This window comes from Nannobrachium achirus, assembly GCF_963921795.1.
Source record: "Nannobrachium achirus genome assembly, chromosome: 5".
NCBI lineage: Eukaryota > Metazoa > Chordata > Actinopteri > Myctophiformes > Myctophidae > Nannobrachium > Nannobrachium achirus.
This window is the reverse complement of record NC_137814.1, coordinates 29,835,542-29,854,029: the sequence shown is the minus strand read 5'-3', so window position 1 is coordinate 29,854,029 and position 18,488 is coordinate 29,835,542. Positions and strand designations below refer to the sequence as shown.

Sequence of the window (18,488 nt, the reverse complement as noted above, 5' to 3'; positions counted from 1 at the left end):
GACAGTTGTCACGGGCCCGCGTGGACATCATAGCCTATATTGTCGTGCGAAGCCCCACGCACCTCAACAGTTCCTTTGGCTCTCGTCTCTTCAGTGCAGCGCATGCGGAATTAAACGCACAATACAAAACAGAAGGCAAGTGCACGACTTTATCCTTTGAAATTACTTGGCGACCTATAACCATAATAGCCTACTGTTTCATTGCTTTTGTTTATATTTGCCAAACAATTATTTGCAATAGGCTACTTTATAATAGGCCTAATAGCCTATTGATCTGTGGCTGATTATCTTTGAATGTTTTCTTAAACATTTGGAACTCTTTTTTTCCCCTCCCCTTTTGATTCAGTTGTTTATAACACTTTAAAAACGCATTGAAAATGTTGTTTGAAACCATTCTCTTCTCTCTTATAGCTCATTTTATAAAGCCATTTTGATGTAAAATGCCTTTGGCACATAATTAGAAGAGAGAGGGAGAAATCATCCCCCAGCCAAAATAAAAGCAACGAGAACTTAGCTCATTTACTTCAGCCACATTTAATAGTTGACAGCACGTTTTTGTAATATTTTAAGCAAGTTTTGCCATTTATTTTGTATTTTTGTTGCGTTGCTTTCAGTCGATGGCTGCTGCGCACACAAGCTGTTTGTGGATGTTGGCGCTGGGCGCGTGTGTGGCGCTGCACGCGGTGCATGGAGCGGACTGTGGGAAGGAGTGCGCGCTGTGCGTCTACCGTCTACTGGGACAGCAGGCGACACTCAGCTCTCTGGTAAGTATGTCATGTCCCTGTTCTGTTCAACAATGACCTTTACAATATGACCTAATTTATAAACTTTTTTAAAATTATTTTTACTCGTCGGAATCCTATTAGTTGGCACTTGGCACAAGTCACGTTCCCATGCTGAGTTACAGCCAAAGAAAAAGAAACGAAAAAGCATATAGGCAGGCTACTGTAAATCAAAGTGAAAGTTGCCCGATTCTTTTTTATTTTAATCAGGTTGCATCTTACTTTTGGAGCTTTCAGCGTAAATTGAATAGCCTATGTCTGATCTGCTCTCCCTGCCTTTGAATACAATTAAAGTCCTATGTTTTCGGACAGTGTTTCCCCTCTGATTACGTAAATTCCATTCTTTTTCATTGGGCTTTAAGGAACTTTTCAGGGACGGCAACTTTTTCCCCCAAACTCCATTTGTGCATGCGTGGCATGCTCTCCAAATTACGCACGACTTACCTTCATCAGCCTGACACCATGCACGCAGGTGTTAGGTCCATTTGAGTTGGACTTGTGGTTTAAATATTCCTTACAGTTGTGGGAGATCTGTTGTACAGTCGTTTTAAAACTTATTTCAAAATATTATTCTGTGTCTTTCAACTCTATTCAATTCAAGTGTTTTGCATCCCTTCATGTTCTTTCCACGCGTATCATTTGTAGGCTGTAGGCCTCGTTAATTAGTGACATCGCCGCCTCCTCAAATTCTAGATGGAATTATGCATATTAACCTATACCTACTTATGTGAAATGGCTCTTACATGTTCAAAGGGAAAACAGAAATGTGGATGGAATTCAGAATGCTCGGGGCCTAATAGGCCATAATATGGAACTTGTTTTTTAATTTTATTGTGTAAACGTTTTGCGCATCGCATTTAATTGGTTAATTATAGTTACATCGCCTCCTTCTCAAATTCTAGAAGGAATTATGCATATTAGCCTACTAGGTGCATAATTGCTCTTACTGTAGACTTCAAAGGGAAAACAGAAAACAAGGATGTAATTCTCCCTCTCTCTCTCTTGCTCTTTCTGTCGTTTTCTCTCCCTCTCTCCCCCTCTCTCTCTCCCCATCTCACTAGCCTCTCTCTCTCTCTCTCTCTCTCTCTCTCTCTCTCTCTCTCTCTCTCTCTCTCTCCCCATCATGCGCAAACATCCACTATACCTATCCACACGGGAAAGTCCCGAAAGCGCGAAGCCCGAAAGCGCGAAGTGGTGAAATGTCTCCTACCGCACCGTTAGCGCGAAGTGGGGAAACGACACTGCAAGCGGCGCGAAGGCCAGCGGACCTTGGTCCTGCTCTTCGCCCCCGAGCGCCGCAGGCGCGAGTGGCCGCGAAGAGCGGGCCAGGGCCGCGCGGCCGGCGGAGCGCCGCGCGAGTTACGAAGCCGTGGTGAATGCAATCGTTATATTTATGCCCAGGCCGTAAGGCCTGGGCAAGCGCACGATAAACGCCCTGTCCAGAAGACGTTCGCCAGATCGCTACGGTATCGGACATTTCCCCACTTCGCGCTTTCGGGCTTCGCGCAAAAGGTACGCACCCATCCACACGCACGCACACACACACACACACACACACACACACACACACACACACACACACACACACACACACACACACACACACACACACACACACACACACACACACACACACACACACACAGTTGGGTTCAATATAGGCTGATATGGACCCTAGTTTTTTCCAGGTTATGTGCTTTTGGGCTTCGTGTCTTCTGGGCAGAAAGTAACCAGTTAAGGGCTTGTATACCTTACCTTATTTCAATCCTTTCTCATTGTATGCACCTCCTTCCCTGACCAGCAGAGAGAGCTGCTGTGAATGTAATCTCTGGCCCCCCAAGCCATCAATATATCCTCTATACAATTTTCCTGCCCATTAATTCTACAATCATATGCCTGCAGCACTGAAAGCTCAGCAGGAATTCCTCCGCTATCCTATTTAATGTGAATATCTGATAGACCAAAATAGGTGAAATCCAATGACTGATATGAGGTTCAGAGCAGGTTTTATTGGCAATACCCAACCCCAAGGGGCAAATTGATTTAGTTGAGTTAAGAGTGTGAGTGCCAGTAGGGATGAGGATAGTGGGGTTTCCGATTAGATAGTTTTTACAGGGGAGAATGGTTACAATGGGTAAAACCATACAGAACAAATGGTTTTATGCGTGGGTGAGGTTTTTGTGTGTGTGTGTGTGTGTGTGTGTGTGTGTGTGTGTGTGTGTGTGTGTGTGTGTGTGTGTGTGTGTGTGTGTGTGTGTGTGGGAGGAATTAACAAGGGTTGTTTGTTGGTGACTAAAGGGGACTTTTGTTCTTCCAAAACATCTGTTGCACACTGTAATCTCCCCTAATATACTTTCATGATATTGGGCTGCAAAGCTCTTTCTTTCTTTCTTTCTTTCTTTCTTTCTTTCTTTCTTTCTTTCTTTCTTTCTTTCTTTCTTTCTTGCCATGATTCAGCACAAAATAATGAAATATTGTTATGCAGATAAACAAGGTGCAAACAACAATAACAACAATAGCATATAAAGAACTAGTGCCCCGGGGGCATGGTTGCCATTCAGAAAATATTCGGAGTGGTTCATGGAGAATCACTCACCCGATCGACTTCAGTTCACACTCGATCCTGCACTTTCCTCATCAATACACTTACCAAGTGTGAAGTGGGTCAGACGAGCAGTTTGTGAGAAACACGTCACCGTACAGATAAAACTGGACGCACTGAACCACTGATCCAATCAATCTCACACTCAAAACTGCACTCCCTTGAGTCCTCAGCAGTACAATCCACTATTTGTGAAATCAATTGGATGAATGGTTCTTCAGATATGCGTATGACAGTCTCACATACATACAGAGATTCCTGGAATTTATAGATACAGGTAAATGAAGTGTGAAGTGTCAGTTATTTATTTCTCTAGCACTTTCTCCATATCTACCCACCGTCTCTGTCATCCTACTATAAATGCGTGAAATGTCTGCGCATGTGTTTGTCTGTAGTTCACGCGTCTCGAGAGCCGTCTTACTGTCCGACTAAGTCGATCCGATAGGCGGTTTTTCAGAAACACAGATTCAACCGATTACCTATGTAGCCATACCGTATATGGAGATCAGTTGTCCAGAACCGCCGATATATATGGGCCCATTTTGACATTTACTGATGACACCAGGGATCTCCATATATGGGCATAAAGGGGACATAGACAGACAGACAGACAGACAGACAGACAGACAGATAGAGATATCTCCATATTATATGGACATAAAAGGGACACAGACAGACTGTACTCTGAAAACAGGTATTTCCGTATAGGCAGAGTATACATAATGCAATTAAATACTGTCATAATACATTTGGAAACATGTTATACAGTCTTTTGTTTTTGTTTTCGTCTCCCCAATTTAGTTATGCCAATTCCCACCATGTACTGTACAGTCCCTGTCACTGCCAACTCAGGGTGTAGACAACCTTATGTCTCCTTCAATACATACGGAGTCGCCAGATGCTTCCTTTCACCTGACAGTGAGGCTTTTTACTGGGAGGGTGTAACGCGTGTGGAAGGACATGCTATCGTCTCAGTTCTGCTTACACTGCATGCTAAACAGACGCCTTGACCAACCTGCAGGAGTCACTGGTAGCGACTTCCCAAAAGGGAACACAGCTAATTATGTTCATTATGTGGCCCGGCCAAGCCAGAGGCACAATGGAGGAATCAAACCAAAATCTCGAAGTTGGTGGGCAGGAACTTTACCCCCGCACCACCTGGATGGCTGGATGCCCTGTGAGGGCAACTTTAATCATTCTAGAGTGAGCTGTGTTATTATGGATAATATGGAATAATGGGAATACCTCAGAGACCACAAGCTTCAAGTTGTGAATATAAACTGCCCACCATTTGCTGGTGTTCATTGTTTATTCTCAAAAGATTTAGATTAATCCAGCGATAGTTTTTAGACATTAAATGTTTAAGATGATGATGATGATGATGATGATGACAATAATTTGCTGTTTTCTCAGACATGCTCGCTGGAGTGCGAGGGTGGGTTGGACAGCCGGATGCTCCGCATGTGCCGGGACACGCTGTTGGAAGATGAAAACCAAAATGTCCTTGATGACAACCCAGGTCAACAGCAGGAACAGGAAGCAGTAGGGGGCATGACCAGCGAAGATGACGATGCCACGTCACCGCAACACCAGCTGGCTAAGAAGTACGGCGGCTTCATGAAGCGATATGGCGGCTTCATGTCTCGACGCTCTCCCTCCGCCTCCTCCTCCCAACAGGGGGCGCTGGAGAGCCCCGGTAATCAGGAGGACGAGGAGAAAGTGCGAATGGAGATCCTGAAGGTTCTCAACGCAGAGACCGACCACGGCGTAGGAGAGGCGGCGAAGCGCTATGGCGGCTTCATGCGGCGGGCGGGAGGCGCAGGAGGAGAAGGGGAGCTGCAAGGAGACCTCTTGGAGGCGGTGCTGGGCCGCGGGTTGAAGAAGCGCTACGGGGGCTTCATGAGACGCATAGGCCGGCCCGAGTGGCTGGTGGAAGACGCCAAGAATGGCGGCACCGGGGGCGTCCTGAAGCGTGCTTGGGAAGACGGCAGTGAGATACAGAAGCGCTACGGGGGGTTCATGGACTAGGCCTAGTATGATTACGAGCTTCCCCCAGTGGTGCCCCTCTTCAACCCACTGGCCCCACAATTTCCTGCCCTACAACCAATCAGAAACCCAGTAGTCTGGACTTGTCATTATTTGAAACGCCATCCCCACATGAATTCCGTCGTCTGGCTTTGTTAAAACGTGCTGCTGGCTGCCTTCATTAGGTTCAACTTGGTCCTTCAACGTGTGTAAAAGATGAAATGTACGTAATTCATATCTTGAGAAATAATGTTTGTTTTTTTGGGGCTGAAAATTTTGAGTCTGTTATCGGTTTTCATCATGATATTATTATTATTTATTAAAAGAATCTGTTGATCGAGACGTGTTGAATATGCGTGTGATTTCACTGGAGAAACACAACAGAGTGCATATATTAAAATTGTTTTAATTTGTCTGAAACTTCCTCATACAGAATAACTAACAGGTGAACAGGTAGGGTGATGGACCTGATGGTAGTTCGTTCAAAGGTACTTTACGTACTTACCGTAACTACTTAACCACAACAAAAGTCTAAATTCAAAAATAGCCTACAAGCTTACAGCGCATTGTGATGCGTCACATTGTGACTGAGCTTGTAGATCTGCTATTTAGTCACTAATATGAGGTGTTTTAACCACATGGACCTAGTGTCCCAAGTCTGGGGCAAACATTTGATGAAAATAGCCGATCTACAATCTCACATCAACCAGTGGTCAACAAAATACTAAACCCCAGTACTTGACTTATAGATACTGGTCAAGTATTACTCAACAGCAAGTGAAAGTTGCTCAGTCGAAATAAATGTAGGAAACAGAAAAAAGGGGATAATTTCTAGGAGGCTCCTGACCTATGGGCCTGCTTCTCATGGAATACAGTCAGCCATACAATTGCTCCGCGAGTAAAAACAGCAGGCAAACTACGCCTAAGCGTGTCAAATGATCATTGTCCTGCTCATTGCATAGAAGAAGGTTGACTACAATCCAGCTCTTGTCAAGGGCACGTGAAAAAAACAGCTAAAAAACATGACAGTTTGACGGGAGTGCTTGTTGCTCCGCCTGTCAAATTGCCCACGCTTCCCAGCCTACCTCGCCTCTCATTGAAAATTAATTACTAGGCACATGCAGTCGCTTCCCATGTGATAAGCCCTTAAAGGATGTAAATAAGAGAAATGACAAGTGCATTCATCTACATTTTATATGGGAGAGAGAGAGAGAGCTCCAATATCAATATGTATGACAGGGAGACATTTTAATGCCAGTTGTAAATGTAATTTGGCTAAATATGTGGTCATAACCAACATTGAATAATGCATGCATGTCAATGCCAGTTGCAGTCTTCGAGTATAAAACTATAGCAGGCAACTTGTGGGCCGTATGAGTATTTTCAGCATGGATGTTAGTTTGTAAATAGTACAGAACCAATGATGATCCTAATCCTGCATAATGGACACCCCCTACAGCTGGACTGTCTGTGGTATGTATAAGTCATGAGAACAGAAAGAAGGTAAGGGATTGTGAGGAGAAATGAGGAGAAACTAGAAGCAGTGCTCTTCCGAGCACACGTCTCCACTGGGTCAGGTTGTGGCTTCCTGGTGGCGCTATAATAGGCCAGGCCAATGTGAAAAGGGTGACATGTCTTCTTCGGCCATTCACGGCAATCAGACGGCCAGACACACGGACGGACGGACGGACGGACGGACTGGGGGCAAAACATAGTCTCGCCCATGCCTTTCGGCCTATGTACCATAGGTTTCTCAACTTAGGGACCACCAAAGGTCCCCAAACCTGAGGTTGAAAACTAGTGCCATAGGGGATGTGTAGATGCAGGATGTTGGTAGACCTGCCATGACCATTTTCATCATGATGAGGTTGATATGTGTATGGGGGTTGGACCGCTGTTTGTAAGAATGTGAACCTCTGGGCATTTCAGTCGCTCAGCCAGTGTGTTCATTATACAATCTCAGACCAAATCATGATGCAATGGGGTTGAAGTCTCCTAAGGACCTGTGTTTGATGTCACTGACTATCACTATCTGCCCATTGTAGTGTGAAATAATATAGAAATGCCATGAAATAAAAATGTATATAGTGTGAAGAGAACCTGAGGTGCACACTCACAGGTTGCGGTATCAGTTTTGATCCTGGGGCAATCATGCTCACTAAGGACTGAGAGTGTGATAAGTTGCCAGCCTTACACGTAAAAGTCTGAAATTCAAAAATGTACAGGTAAAAGTACAAAGGTATTGGTATCAATTATTAAATTGTACTTAAAATACCAATACCATCGCGACACATTGTAGATATAGGGCTGACGTGGTTCATGGATGTTTTCAAATAATTGTAGAGGAGTAAAAGTATAATATTTTGCCTCTGATTTGAAGCGGAGTAGAAGTAAAATAACTGACAATTGGAAATATTCCAGTAAAGTAAAAGTACCTACTTTTACTTTTTTTCCACCACTGCATATCTGCCTTAGGAATGATATGGCAGCTGCCCAGTCAGTCAGAGCAAGCTAAAGTGGCACCGTGCACCAGAAGAATCTCACCATGTAAATATGGATGAAAACATAGACGAAACACAACAGTTGTCAAACACAGCTGCTGTGGTTGGTGTGATCAAATTCACGGTTGAGAAGATGATTGACTGAATTTAGTTGGGGATAAAAAGAAAGCACTTCCATGAACAACAATTAACACACTATAAAGCTCTAAGGCTTATTTCTGTTGTGGTCCTCTAAAAACATATTAAACAACCCGACATAAAAACAATGGAATTTATCCAGAAACAGAGAAGACAAAATACAGAGTGGAAAACAGCCACTTGGGACGGTTCATAGATTGGCTGGGTAATGATGATGATGTCCATGCTTTCAGCCAACTCTCTCTTCTCACAGTTGAGAACATTCCAGTGGGACTACAATATTAAATTCACATTTTCGTGTTGACAGTACGTTAATATATTAAATTAAATTATTTGTGAATATGTAGCATGTCATAATAAATGATTGCCTTTCATTCATCATCGCACTTGCTATCATCCTCGTGCAATGAAAGCTGTGATAATCTGTAGGCCTACATATCCTTCAGTTACTATAGAGGGTATGCGCGTGACATCACTGTTGCTGGAAGTTATGGGAACGCCTACTGAGTGGCAAAAAAAAACTAATTTCTGCCATTGACAGCCCATACATGCAAAAAGAAAAGTCCTTTCTGGTTGTATTAAACAAAGTTAAACTCACCAACATTGCGGCTGTACTGAAAGCTTGAATTATCCTCTTAATTTTTTGTTTCATAAAAATCCACCATAGACATGTTATGAGCTACTTTCTGTCAAGACATTCTGTGCAGGGGATTATTTATTCCAAGTGTCAGAGTTAGGAAGCGCTCGTTTTCAACAACACAACATCCTGCTGCCTCCTGCATTATGTGCAATTTAGAAACAGGTGGTATGCAGGGCCGTTGAGTGATTTGCAACTAGCACTAGCAAACTCCAATGCTCCATGCTGCTCAATGTTTTGCCACTCAGTCTAGATTAGGGGGGCGGGTCCCAGTGGACGTGCATACCCTCTATAGAGCATCGCAGTTGAAGCCCCACCCCGTCCTCACTCTGGTGTCGGAAGCGTTTTCCGCATTCATTTCTTCCATAGACATTTCATAAAGTATTTATTTAAACGTTTTTAAGCCTTGGACAAAGCCACCTCGGCTGGAGAGGGATCATGTCAATATTCACATTTTTTTGAATGCAAAGATTAATTAGAAAGCTGAAAAAAAGGGCAGGGTACAAGACTGTGTACATCATTATTTTTAAAATCGCGGAAACTACACTCCCAGAATGCCTTGCGAATGTTGTTGTTGTTTCCTGAAATACAGCCCTTAAATCACGCTCAGTTTAGTTATCCAGGCCAGCATATGGCCTGAAATGTAGTGATTGTCATCTCTGTGGACTCTCTTATCGTCATCTTTAACACAGTGCATCATATTTGTAAAAGAAAGTATTCGCTCACGCAGTTCTGCTGATGTGCAATAATCTGCCGGGCAGACAGGGGGCAGTAAGCTACTTCCGCGGTAACCGCAAGATATGTGAAAGAAGAAGAAGCTAGACCAATCACATACGTCGTTTTTACGTTTAGCAGCATGGGAAATGCAGTTCTTCTCCGTGCGATCTTGATTAAAACGTGTTTTTAATAAAACTAGAGTGATTGCATACATACTCGGGGGTTCTACAGGAGCATATGGAACCATTTTACAACCACCAGCCTAGTGGTAAGTGTACATTGAATTGCTACGACTTTGTGGCTGATAATGAAAAATCCTATGGTAAATATGAATGGCCAGCTTGCTTCCGACACCTCACTGCGATGCTCTATGGGGCTTTTAAGCCGTGACATCATTTTGTAGGCAGAGGAGAACTCTGCCCCCAGAGCATTTTCTGTCCCTCGCTATTTTAACAGATCCGAGACAAAAAAAACGACTAAAGTATAATTCTAACACTTTCCTTTCAACAACAAAGAGAAGAAAAATGTGTAAATAGTAAAAATGGTAAAACGATTCACGGAAACTGGGGGCAGAAATTCTCCTCTGCCTACAAAATGATGTCATACCACATGCTGGTCAATCTGCCACCACAGTATGACTGCAAAGCCCTTTCATAACTCTGCACAGCTTTTTGTACTATTTTATCTTTTACATTCAGAAATGCATTAATGTTGAGCTTTTTAAAACTTTGTTTCTGGTCGTATTGACTGTATATTAAAATGCACCAGTTTCTCCAGTTACTTACACCCTAAAATACTTTGTTGACCTTATTTTAAGTACTTTTTCCTCTACACCAAATCTCATCAGCGAAAACAGTAGCACTGTGACATTGTGAGCTTATATACTGTAGATCTTCTATATGTTCGCTGGATGTTTTCCTAGAATTCTTTTACATAATGTTCTCTCCTCCGTGTCATAAGTGCCCATACCCTAGGTGGGGTTGGCAAAAGTGCCTTTCTGTGACGAGTTTGCATGTTCTCCCCATGTCCCGTAAGGTAGGTACCCTCACAAAAAACATGCAGTAATCCTGGTCTCTATAGACAACATTTCTGGCCGATTGCAGGAGGGACGCCCCGCCCCCAAGTCGAAAGGGATTAAGAGATTATGACAATGAACTGAAAGGGTTAAACCAACGGAGGTTTTTTTTCCAGCTGTCAGATGGTGCGGTGACTGCGGTCATGGTCTCTTGATATGCAAGCGCACCGCTATCTTCGATGTTTTTATTCTATCTACACCAGTTGTTAATAGTATTGATGACATCCTTAACATATCCTAAACTCAGCAAACTCCCCAGAGAAGCAGCACGACTCACAACAACAACAACAACAACAAGGTAAAACTCTCATGCTAGCTAATTAGCCTTGTTAGCTACGATCTTTTACTGTATGGGGACTACTCTTGTTACAACTAAGTACAAGTTATTTTCACTTGTGACAACACAACATTGATTATAATTGAAATACAAGCTCTTCGCTGTTGTGTTGTATCTGTGAATGCAATTGTTTTCTGTCTTTCAGACCTGTACTGTACGTCCAGGACCAATGAAGCCAGATGTGAGGGTCTCCTCATCATATTTATTGCAATACAATATTTATACACACTTTTCTTTGACTTGTCCATGCCTTTTTTTTTTTTTTACTGTTGAGGGTTTCAAATGTTGTACTGTATATTGTGTTATTGAGATAAGGAATGTTCCCAATGATGCTTTGAAGGAATGCTTTTAAACACTTGTCATTTTCAATTAATCCAGTTTGTTTTTGTATCTATTAAAGCCAAATGTATTCATTGTTTTGACGTGACAGTTTAGGATTTAATGATTAAATGAGCATTAAATATGAATGGATATTTATATTGCCTTGATTAGGATTAAATCGATGATTTACAGTGATATAGTGAAATGAACACAGCATAGGATGCACATAATAGGTGGGCTAATGTGTATTATGTCTATTCTGGAGTGGGTTGAGTTGTTGACAGGCCTATTTGTAAAAACATTAATGCATATCACACAACACAAGCCAACTGTGACTTCATCCCAGAACAGAGGAGAATGGAGATGACAACGTTTGACATGATCAACCAGCGTTCTGAAGGGAAAAGGTTTGCTAGCTAGAAATCATACAACATTCGCTTCCATGAAATACTGATTAGGTTCAATGCTTGCTTTCAAATACACAAATCTGTTTATTTGTAGGCCTATATCAATTCAATTCAAAGGAGCTTTATTGGCATGAGAAGACATGTTTATATTGCCAAAGCAAGTGTCAAATAAAATAAAAACAGTTTAAAATGGCGAACATATAATATGACATGCAGTTGGAGGGAGTACAGCATTGTGTAAAAAGCTATGTCGCATTGTGACATTTTATATATATATATACAGGGTATAAAGCTTTTGAAACAATTTAAATAGCGTTATTTTTTAAGAAGTTTGCATATGAAAAAAGGTAGTTTCATGACAGTACACTAGTACAAGGTCAACTAAAAGCATACGCCCAAGAAAGCCTATGGCAATTGTTTCAATTGAGATCTCTTTTTTTTTCCCTCCAACTCATAACATTGAATGATGGCAGAACAGGTGTGTATCGTCACAACTCATTTATTTATCAGCAGAGTGGATGAGTGTTGCCATTAAGTGACATTGTTAACATAAGTTACAAAGTAAAATTACAAAGTAAAACAATCCCGTCTCATTAGTTAAGAGGAGAATCAGATCAGATGAACGTAAACAGGAAATCGCGCTACGATCAAGCCCAAAAAAGGGCTTCCGGTCGGAAGTAGGGGGCGTGGCCAGGCATGTTGTCTATACTGGGGGGAAAGGAACTGGTTGGAATAAGGTGTTCCTTCCACGCGCAACGTCCAACCAGGGAAAACTCCCCCCTGTCAGGTGAAAAGAAGAAACTTGGACTTCTCATGCATAGGGCATGAGGTCTGTCCGTTGTCTGCCCAGGTTGGCAGAGAGGGACTGTGGATTACATTAGATAATTGACACCGGGTGACAAATGGGTTACAAAATCATGGGATAAAAAATGTAAGAAAAATAAAAAAATATTTTCAGTGAACAACACAATGAGTAGCATGTATATACAGTAGCTGTATGCAGAATCTGTAAAAGTTACCTCTATGTAATAGCTCTAAAGATAATGTTTACTGCAACGTGTCGTGCTGCAGTAATTTATGACAGCCTGTCGGTGGGTGCTGTTGCACAACATCAGATAGACGGTGCTTTCCCAAGTTATATCATAATTATCCATAATCTCTCCCTGTCATCCCACTCTGTCTTTTTCTCTCCCTCATTTCTCTGACATGTTCTCTTCTTTAACCCCCTTCACCTTCTCCACAGTGAAAAGTAAAATAACTAAAAGTATGTACTCAGGTACTGTACTCAATTACAATTTTGAGGTGTTTTTACTTTCTTCAGTATTATAATATTAAAATTTTCAATACGGTACTTTGACTTCTACCACACTATCTCAGAGGACAATATTATACACTCCACTGAAAACGTTGTAGATTTTGATTATTATTAAAAACACACTAACCACTTCAGCCGTACAGCATAAATATTTCATCCATTTTGAGGAAAAATGATCTACAAGCTCACAGTGCAACGCAATGTGAACTTGTGAGCTATTAAAAAAGATTGCATACATTTTTTATTGAATTGTCTAAAAGTTGTATGGGACATTCTAGACTAGAGAATCTAGACCAGCGCTACTCAACCCGCGGCCCGCGGGCCGCATGCGGCCCTTTCCGCATGTCTGTGCGGCCCGTCATGATCATACAAATAAAAAATAATTTAATTTTCTAAGCCTGTCAAAGGCGGTGATGTTTGAGCCTCGGTGCACTCCGTAGTCAGGAAGCGAATGCAGTCAACACACAGAGCGCAGCCATAGCGCAGCACTGACAGCAGTGCGAGATGCAGCTGCACTAGAGCTATAGGCAGGGCAAAGCGTGTAAAAACCTGATTAAAGGGTGCACCAAACTTTTCTCGATTGATTCTTATGTATTTCTTCCTGTAGAATCCATTTCTGCAATATACATTTTTATATCGCGCATAATTAATGAGATAATTAGCATGTTTGACTAATTATGCTAATTATCTCATTAATTATGCACAATACAACAATATACTTTGCAGAAATGGATTCTACGGGAAGAATTACATAAAGATCAACTGAGAAAAGTTTGTTAAACCCCTTTATCAATTTTTGATGAATTCTTTCCCGTTCTTTCTGCCCATGTGTCAAATTATTTGTAACATGGGTGGAAATGACAGGACAAACCCTATTTAAAAAATGATAAAAGGGTTTACCAAACTTTTCTCTGTTGATTCTTATGTATTTTTTCCTGTAGAATCCATTTCTGCAATATACATTTTTGTATTGTGCATCATTAATGAGTTAATTAGCATATTTGAAGCATATTTGACATATGAGGGGAAATAACAGGAAAAACCTGTAACAATTTCATAAAAGGGTTTAACAAACTTTTCTCAGTTGATCCTTATGTATTTTTTCCTGTACAATCCATTTCTGCAATATACATTTTTGTATTGTGTATCGTTAATGAGTTAATTAGCATATTTGACATATGAGGGGAAATAACAGGAAAAACCTATAACAATTTGATAAAAGGCTTTAACAAACTTTTCTCAGTTGATCCTTATGTATTTTTTCCTGTACAATCCATTTCTGCTATATGTACATTTTTGTATTGTGCATATTTAATGAGATCATTTGCATATTTGACACATGGGCTTTAATAATTGTATAATAAATATGCGTATGGATAATTTGGCTGTAGGCAGACAAAATTATGCCATTAGGCCACAGAATATTTACATTTGATCAAAATGAATCTATTTTTATATCCCTAGTGGAGGACCCCCGCCACTGCAGAGAACATTAAATGCTGTAACTCGGGCTAGGAGCAACCGGGAGAGCTGGGGCCGGTACCCACGCGTCCGCCTCGGCGGTGCGGAGACAGCCCTGCGCACCACCTAGCGGCAGACCACCGCCACTGCAACCCGCTAAAAAAGCCTGTAACTCAGCCCCAGCGACCGGGGTGACCTGACGGTCGCTTATCTCCCGATTAGGGAGTCTTACTGGTTAAAAGTCATCTGAGTATTCACTCTCTCTATCTGATGCATCTGGATCACTGCTGATTACAAACTCAGTGTCAGACTCTGATGTGGAAGAAGGCATTTCTGAAGTACATATAGATTCATTTTCAGAGGATGTAGCATCTTTTATTTTCCGCCTCTTTTTAGCAGGTTGACTCTTTGGTTTCCTTCTTTGACTTTCCAGGCTCTCATCGTTGCTCTCATCATCAGCTTCCTCCCCGCACTTTGATTTCCTGGGAGGTTTTCTGCTCAGGCTTGGTGGAAACTGTTTGCAAGTGAACCAAACTGGGACAAGACTGGCAACAGACAGACAATGTTCTTGTCCCAGTTTGGACCGTCAGGTCACCCCAGTCGCTGGGGGGCTGAGTTATGGGCTTTTTAGGGGGCTGCAGTGGCAGCGGTCAGGGCTCTATGCAGGGCTGTCTCCGCGCCGCCGAGGCGGACGCGTGGGTACTGGCCCCGGCTCTCCCGGTCGCTCCTAGCCCGAGTTACAGCATTTTATGTGCGCTGCAGTGGCGGGGGTCCTCCACTAGGGATATAAAAATAGATTCATTTTGATCAAATATAAATATTCTGTGGCCTAATTGCATAATTGTGTCTGCCTACAGCCAAATTATCCATACGCATATGTATTATACAATTATTAAAGCCCATGTGTCAAATATGCAAATTATCTCCTTAAATATGCACAATACAAACATGTACATAGCAGAAATGGATTGTACAGGAAAAAATACATAAGGATCAACTGAGAAAAGTTTGTTAAAGCCTTTTATCAATTTGTTATAGGTTTTTCCTGTTATTTCCGCTCATATGTCAAATATGCTAATTAACTCATTAACGATACACAATACAAAAATGTATATTGCAGAAATGGATTCTACAGGAAAAAATACATATGGATCAACTGAGAAAAGTTTGTTAAACCCTTTTATCAAATTGTTATAGGTTTTTTGTGTTATTTCCCCTCATATGTCAAATATGCTTCAAATATGCTAATTAACTCATTAATGATGCACAATACAAAAATGTATATTGCAGAAATGGATTCTACAGGAAAAAATACATAAGTATCAACAGAGAAAAGTTTGGTAAACCCTTTTATCATTTTTTAAATAGGGTTTGTCCTGTCATTTCCACCCATGTTACAAATAATTTGACCCATGGGCAGAAAGAACGGGAAAGAATTCATCAAAAATTGATAAAGGGGTTTACCAAACTTTTCTCAGTGGATCTTTATGTAATTCTTCCCGTAGAATCCATTTCTGCAAAGTATATTGTTGAATTGTGCATAATTAATGAGATAATTAGCATAATTAGTCAAAAATGCTAATTATCTCATTAATTATGCACGATATAAAAATGTATATTGCAGAAATGGATTCTACAGGAAAAAATACATAAGAATCAATTGAGAAAGGTTTGGTGCACCCTTTAATCAGGTTTTTACACGCTTTGCCCTGCCTACACCGAGACAGTCAGACAGACACATTTGCGGAGATTTTGCAGCAGACAACCGCAGTCGGGCTCACTGGAGACTGGGCGCATGGCGGTTGTGCGATATGAACGGTTGCGACTGTCATGTTTCAGGCTAATGAAGAGGGGACTGCCTGTAGGCACGTTACACCTAGCCCTTGTCTCTGCGCTGCGGCTCCGCCAGTCAGCACCGCATTCCAACAGATATCATCAGCCAGGGAACTATGCTACCGCAAATCTCCTCCAACGAGATGTTGTGTTTTACAAAGCTCAAAGCATCAAACTGTTTCATAAGTACAGTGTAACTGAGGCAGAGTTGAACTGAGCTTATGTTTTTTTTTTTTTTTTTTTTTTTTACTCTCTTCAAAAATAGCCGATCTACAAGCAACACATCTTGTGGTGAGCTTGTAGATCGGCTATTTTTGGGGAATGTCCCCCAAGAATAGGGATACTGGGGTTTGAGTGATTGAATAATAAGTATAAACGTCTATTTATAGGTCTGGATCAATAACAGCCTGTCAGGTCATGGCTACAGCTTCAAGCCAAATTAGCCCATGTCATTTTTAGAGACTTGAAAAACAAGATTTGTATTTTATTTTATACTTTATTTTATTTGTTACCTAACCCAAGACTTAGTTTAATTTCCAGGATATTATTTGAGTAATTGATTTGAATTGTTGCCCTAAAAAATTGTTCAATTCAATTAAAAGGAGCTTCATTGGCATGAGAAAACATGGCTTTACATTGCCAAAGTTCACAAGCATTGCATTCCCAGACACTGTTGTGGCTATTAGTCTGGTCCTTCTCAGTGTTATTTAAGGGGCGGTTACAAAAAGATTGAACCAGATCTGTTCATTTTCACTTCACATTTTGTGAATGAAGCCTAATTTGATAAAATGTGATAATTTCATCATTCCATCCATGACAATCTTTTGGTTCAATGAGGTTTGGCCTGGCTTATATAGATGGAAATGTGGCTGTTTTCTGTGGGTTTCCTTAATTATTAGACTTGTCATGAAGTGTGTTACAAAATCATTGTGAACGTCCAAAATACAACATCAGTCATTTTTAGCTTGCGGCCCTTTGGACTTTTGGCATTTTGCTGAGTGGCCCCTGAGCCATCTAAAGTTGAGTAGCCCTGATCTAGACAATGAGTGCTTTTACTTTTGGTACTTTAAGTATGTAAGTATGTTTATGCCGATTTGTTTATACTTTTACTCAAGTACATTTTGAATACGTACTTCTTATATACGACAACTTGTAACAGAGTATATCTACATTGCAGTATTGATACTTTTACTTAATTAAAACATGATGCTGCTTCTCCACATCTCATCTCTCTTTATTTGATTCCCTCTCTCTTCTCGTCCTGCTGTCTCTCTCTCTGTCTCAATCTCCTTCTCTCTCCATCCATCTCAGTACAACTGTTTATTTGGCTCTCAGCTGTGAAATGGAGTCATTATGTCCTGCTCAGATGAAAACAGAGCAGTATTTTCCTGCCAATTAGTTAGGACTATAAACTCATCACCCCACAGAAGAACCACAGCGTGGGTCTGATGTGTGTGTGTGTGTGTGTGTGTGTGTGTGTGTGTGTGTGTGTGTGTGTATCATTGCAAAAAGAGAGACTGCAGGTTTCACTTATGTCTGTTTTCCCATAACTGACAAATTGTCTATAACAAATTGTCTTTTTCATGTTTCCAACTACCTGCATATTGAGATGTTCACATAATGCATGATCACACACAGACACACACAGACACACAGACACACAGACAGACACACACACACACACACACACACACACACACACACACACACACACACACACGGAAATACATGCCCATTCACAATGCGTGTATGCAAATAAACCCAGCCTTAAACTCATGCAAATATGCACACACACACACACACACACACACACACACACACACACACACACACACACACACACACACACACACACACACACACACACGGAAATACATGCCCATTCACAATGCGTGTATATGCACATAAACCCAGCCTTAAACTCATGCAAATATGGACACACCCATGATGCACCAATGTACTCTCTGTCTCACTCACACAAAGACGAACACACACACACACACACACACACACACACACACACACACACACACACACACACACACACACACACACACACACACACACAGAAAGGAACAGGGTAATAAAGCGGGCTCAGATAGCATGTCCACGTCAAGTCACAGCAAACTATTTTAAGACTTATCGTCACATCTCTCGTTTTATGGACCAAATAAAGTCTAGCTTATAGGAGTGACATATACAGTATGTAAGAGATATGGCGTCATCACATATCTGATACATTTTCTAATATCATTTCACTTTTATCACATAACACACACTATGTAAAGCTCTTAGCTTCCTGTTGTTCTCTTCATCCTTTTCCCATTCTTCTCCATT

At 41.4% G+C, this 18,488-nt stretch overlaps 1 protein-coding gene across 1 annotated transcript; it reads left to right on the top strand.

Annotated features, from left to right (window-relative positions):
* Positions 1–617: 617 nt before the first annotated feature.
* On the top strand, positions 618–5,412 carry LOC308285771 (proenkephalin-A-like; the record flags this gene model as incomplete). The annotated part of the gene is made up of 2 exons (XM_080726637.1): positions 618–764; positions 4,798–5,412. The coding sequence occupies 2 exons, from the start codon at positions 618–620 to the stop codon at positions 5,410–5,412; spliced, it is 762 nt and encodes a 253-aa protein (XP_080582763.1).
* Positions 5,413–18,488: the final 13,076 nt, after the last annotated feature.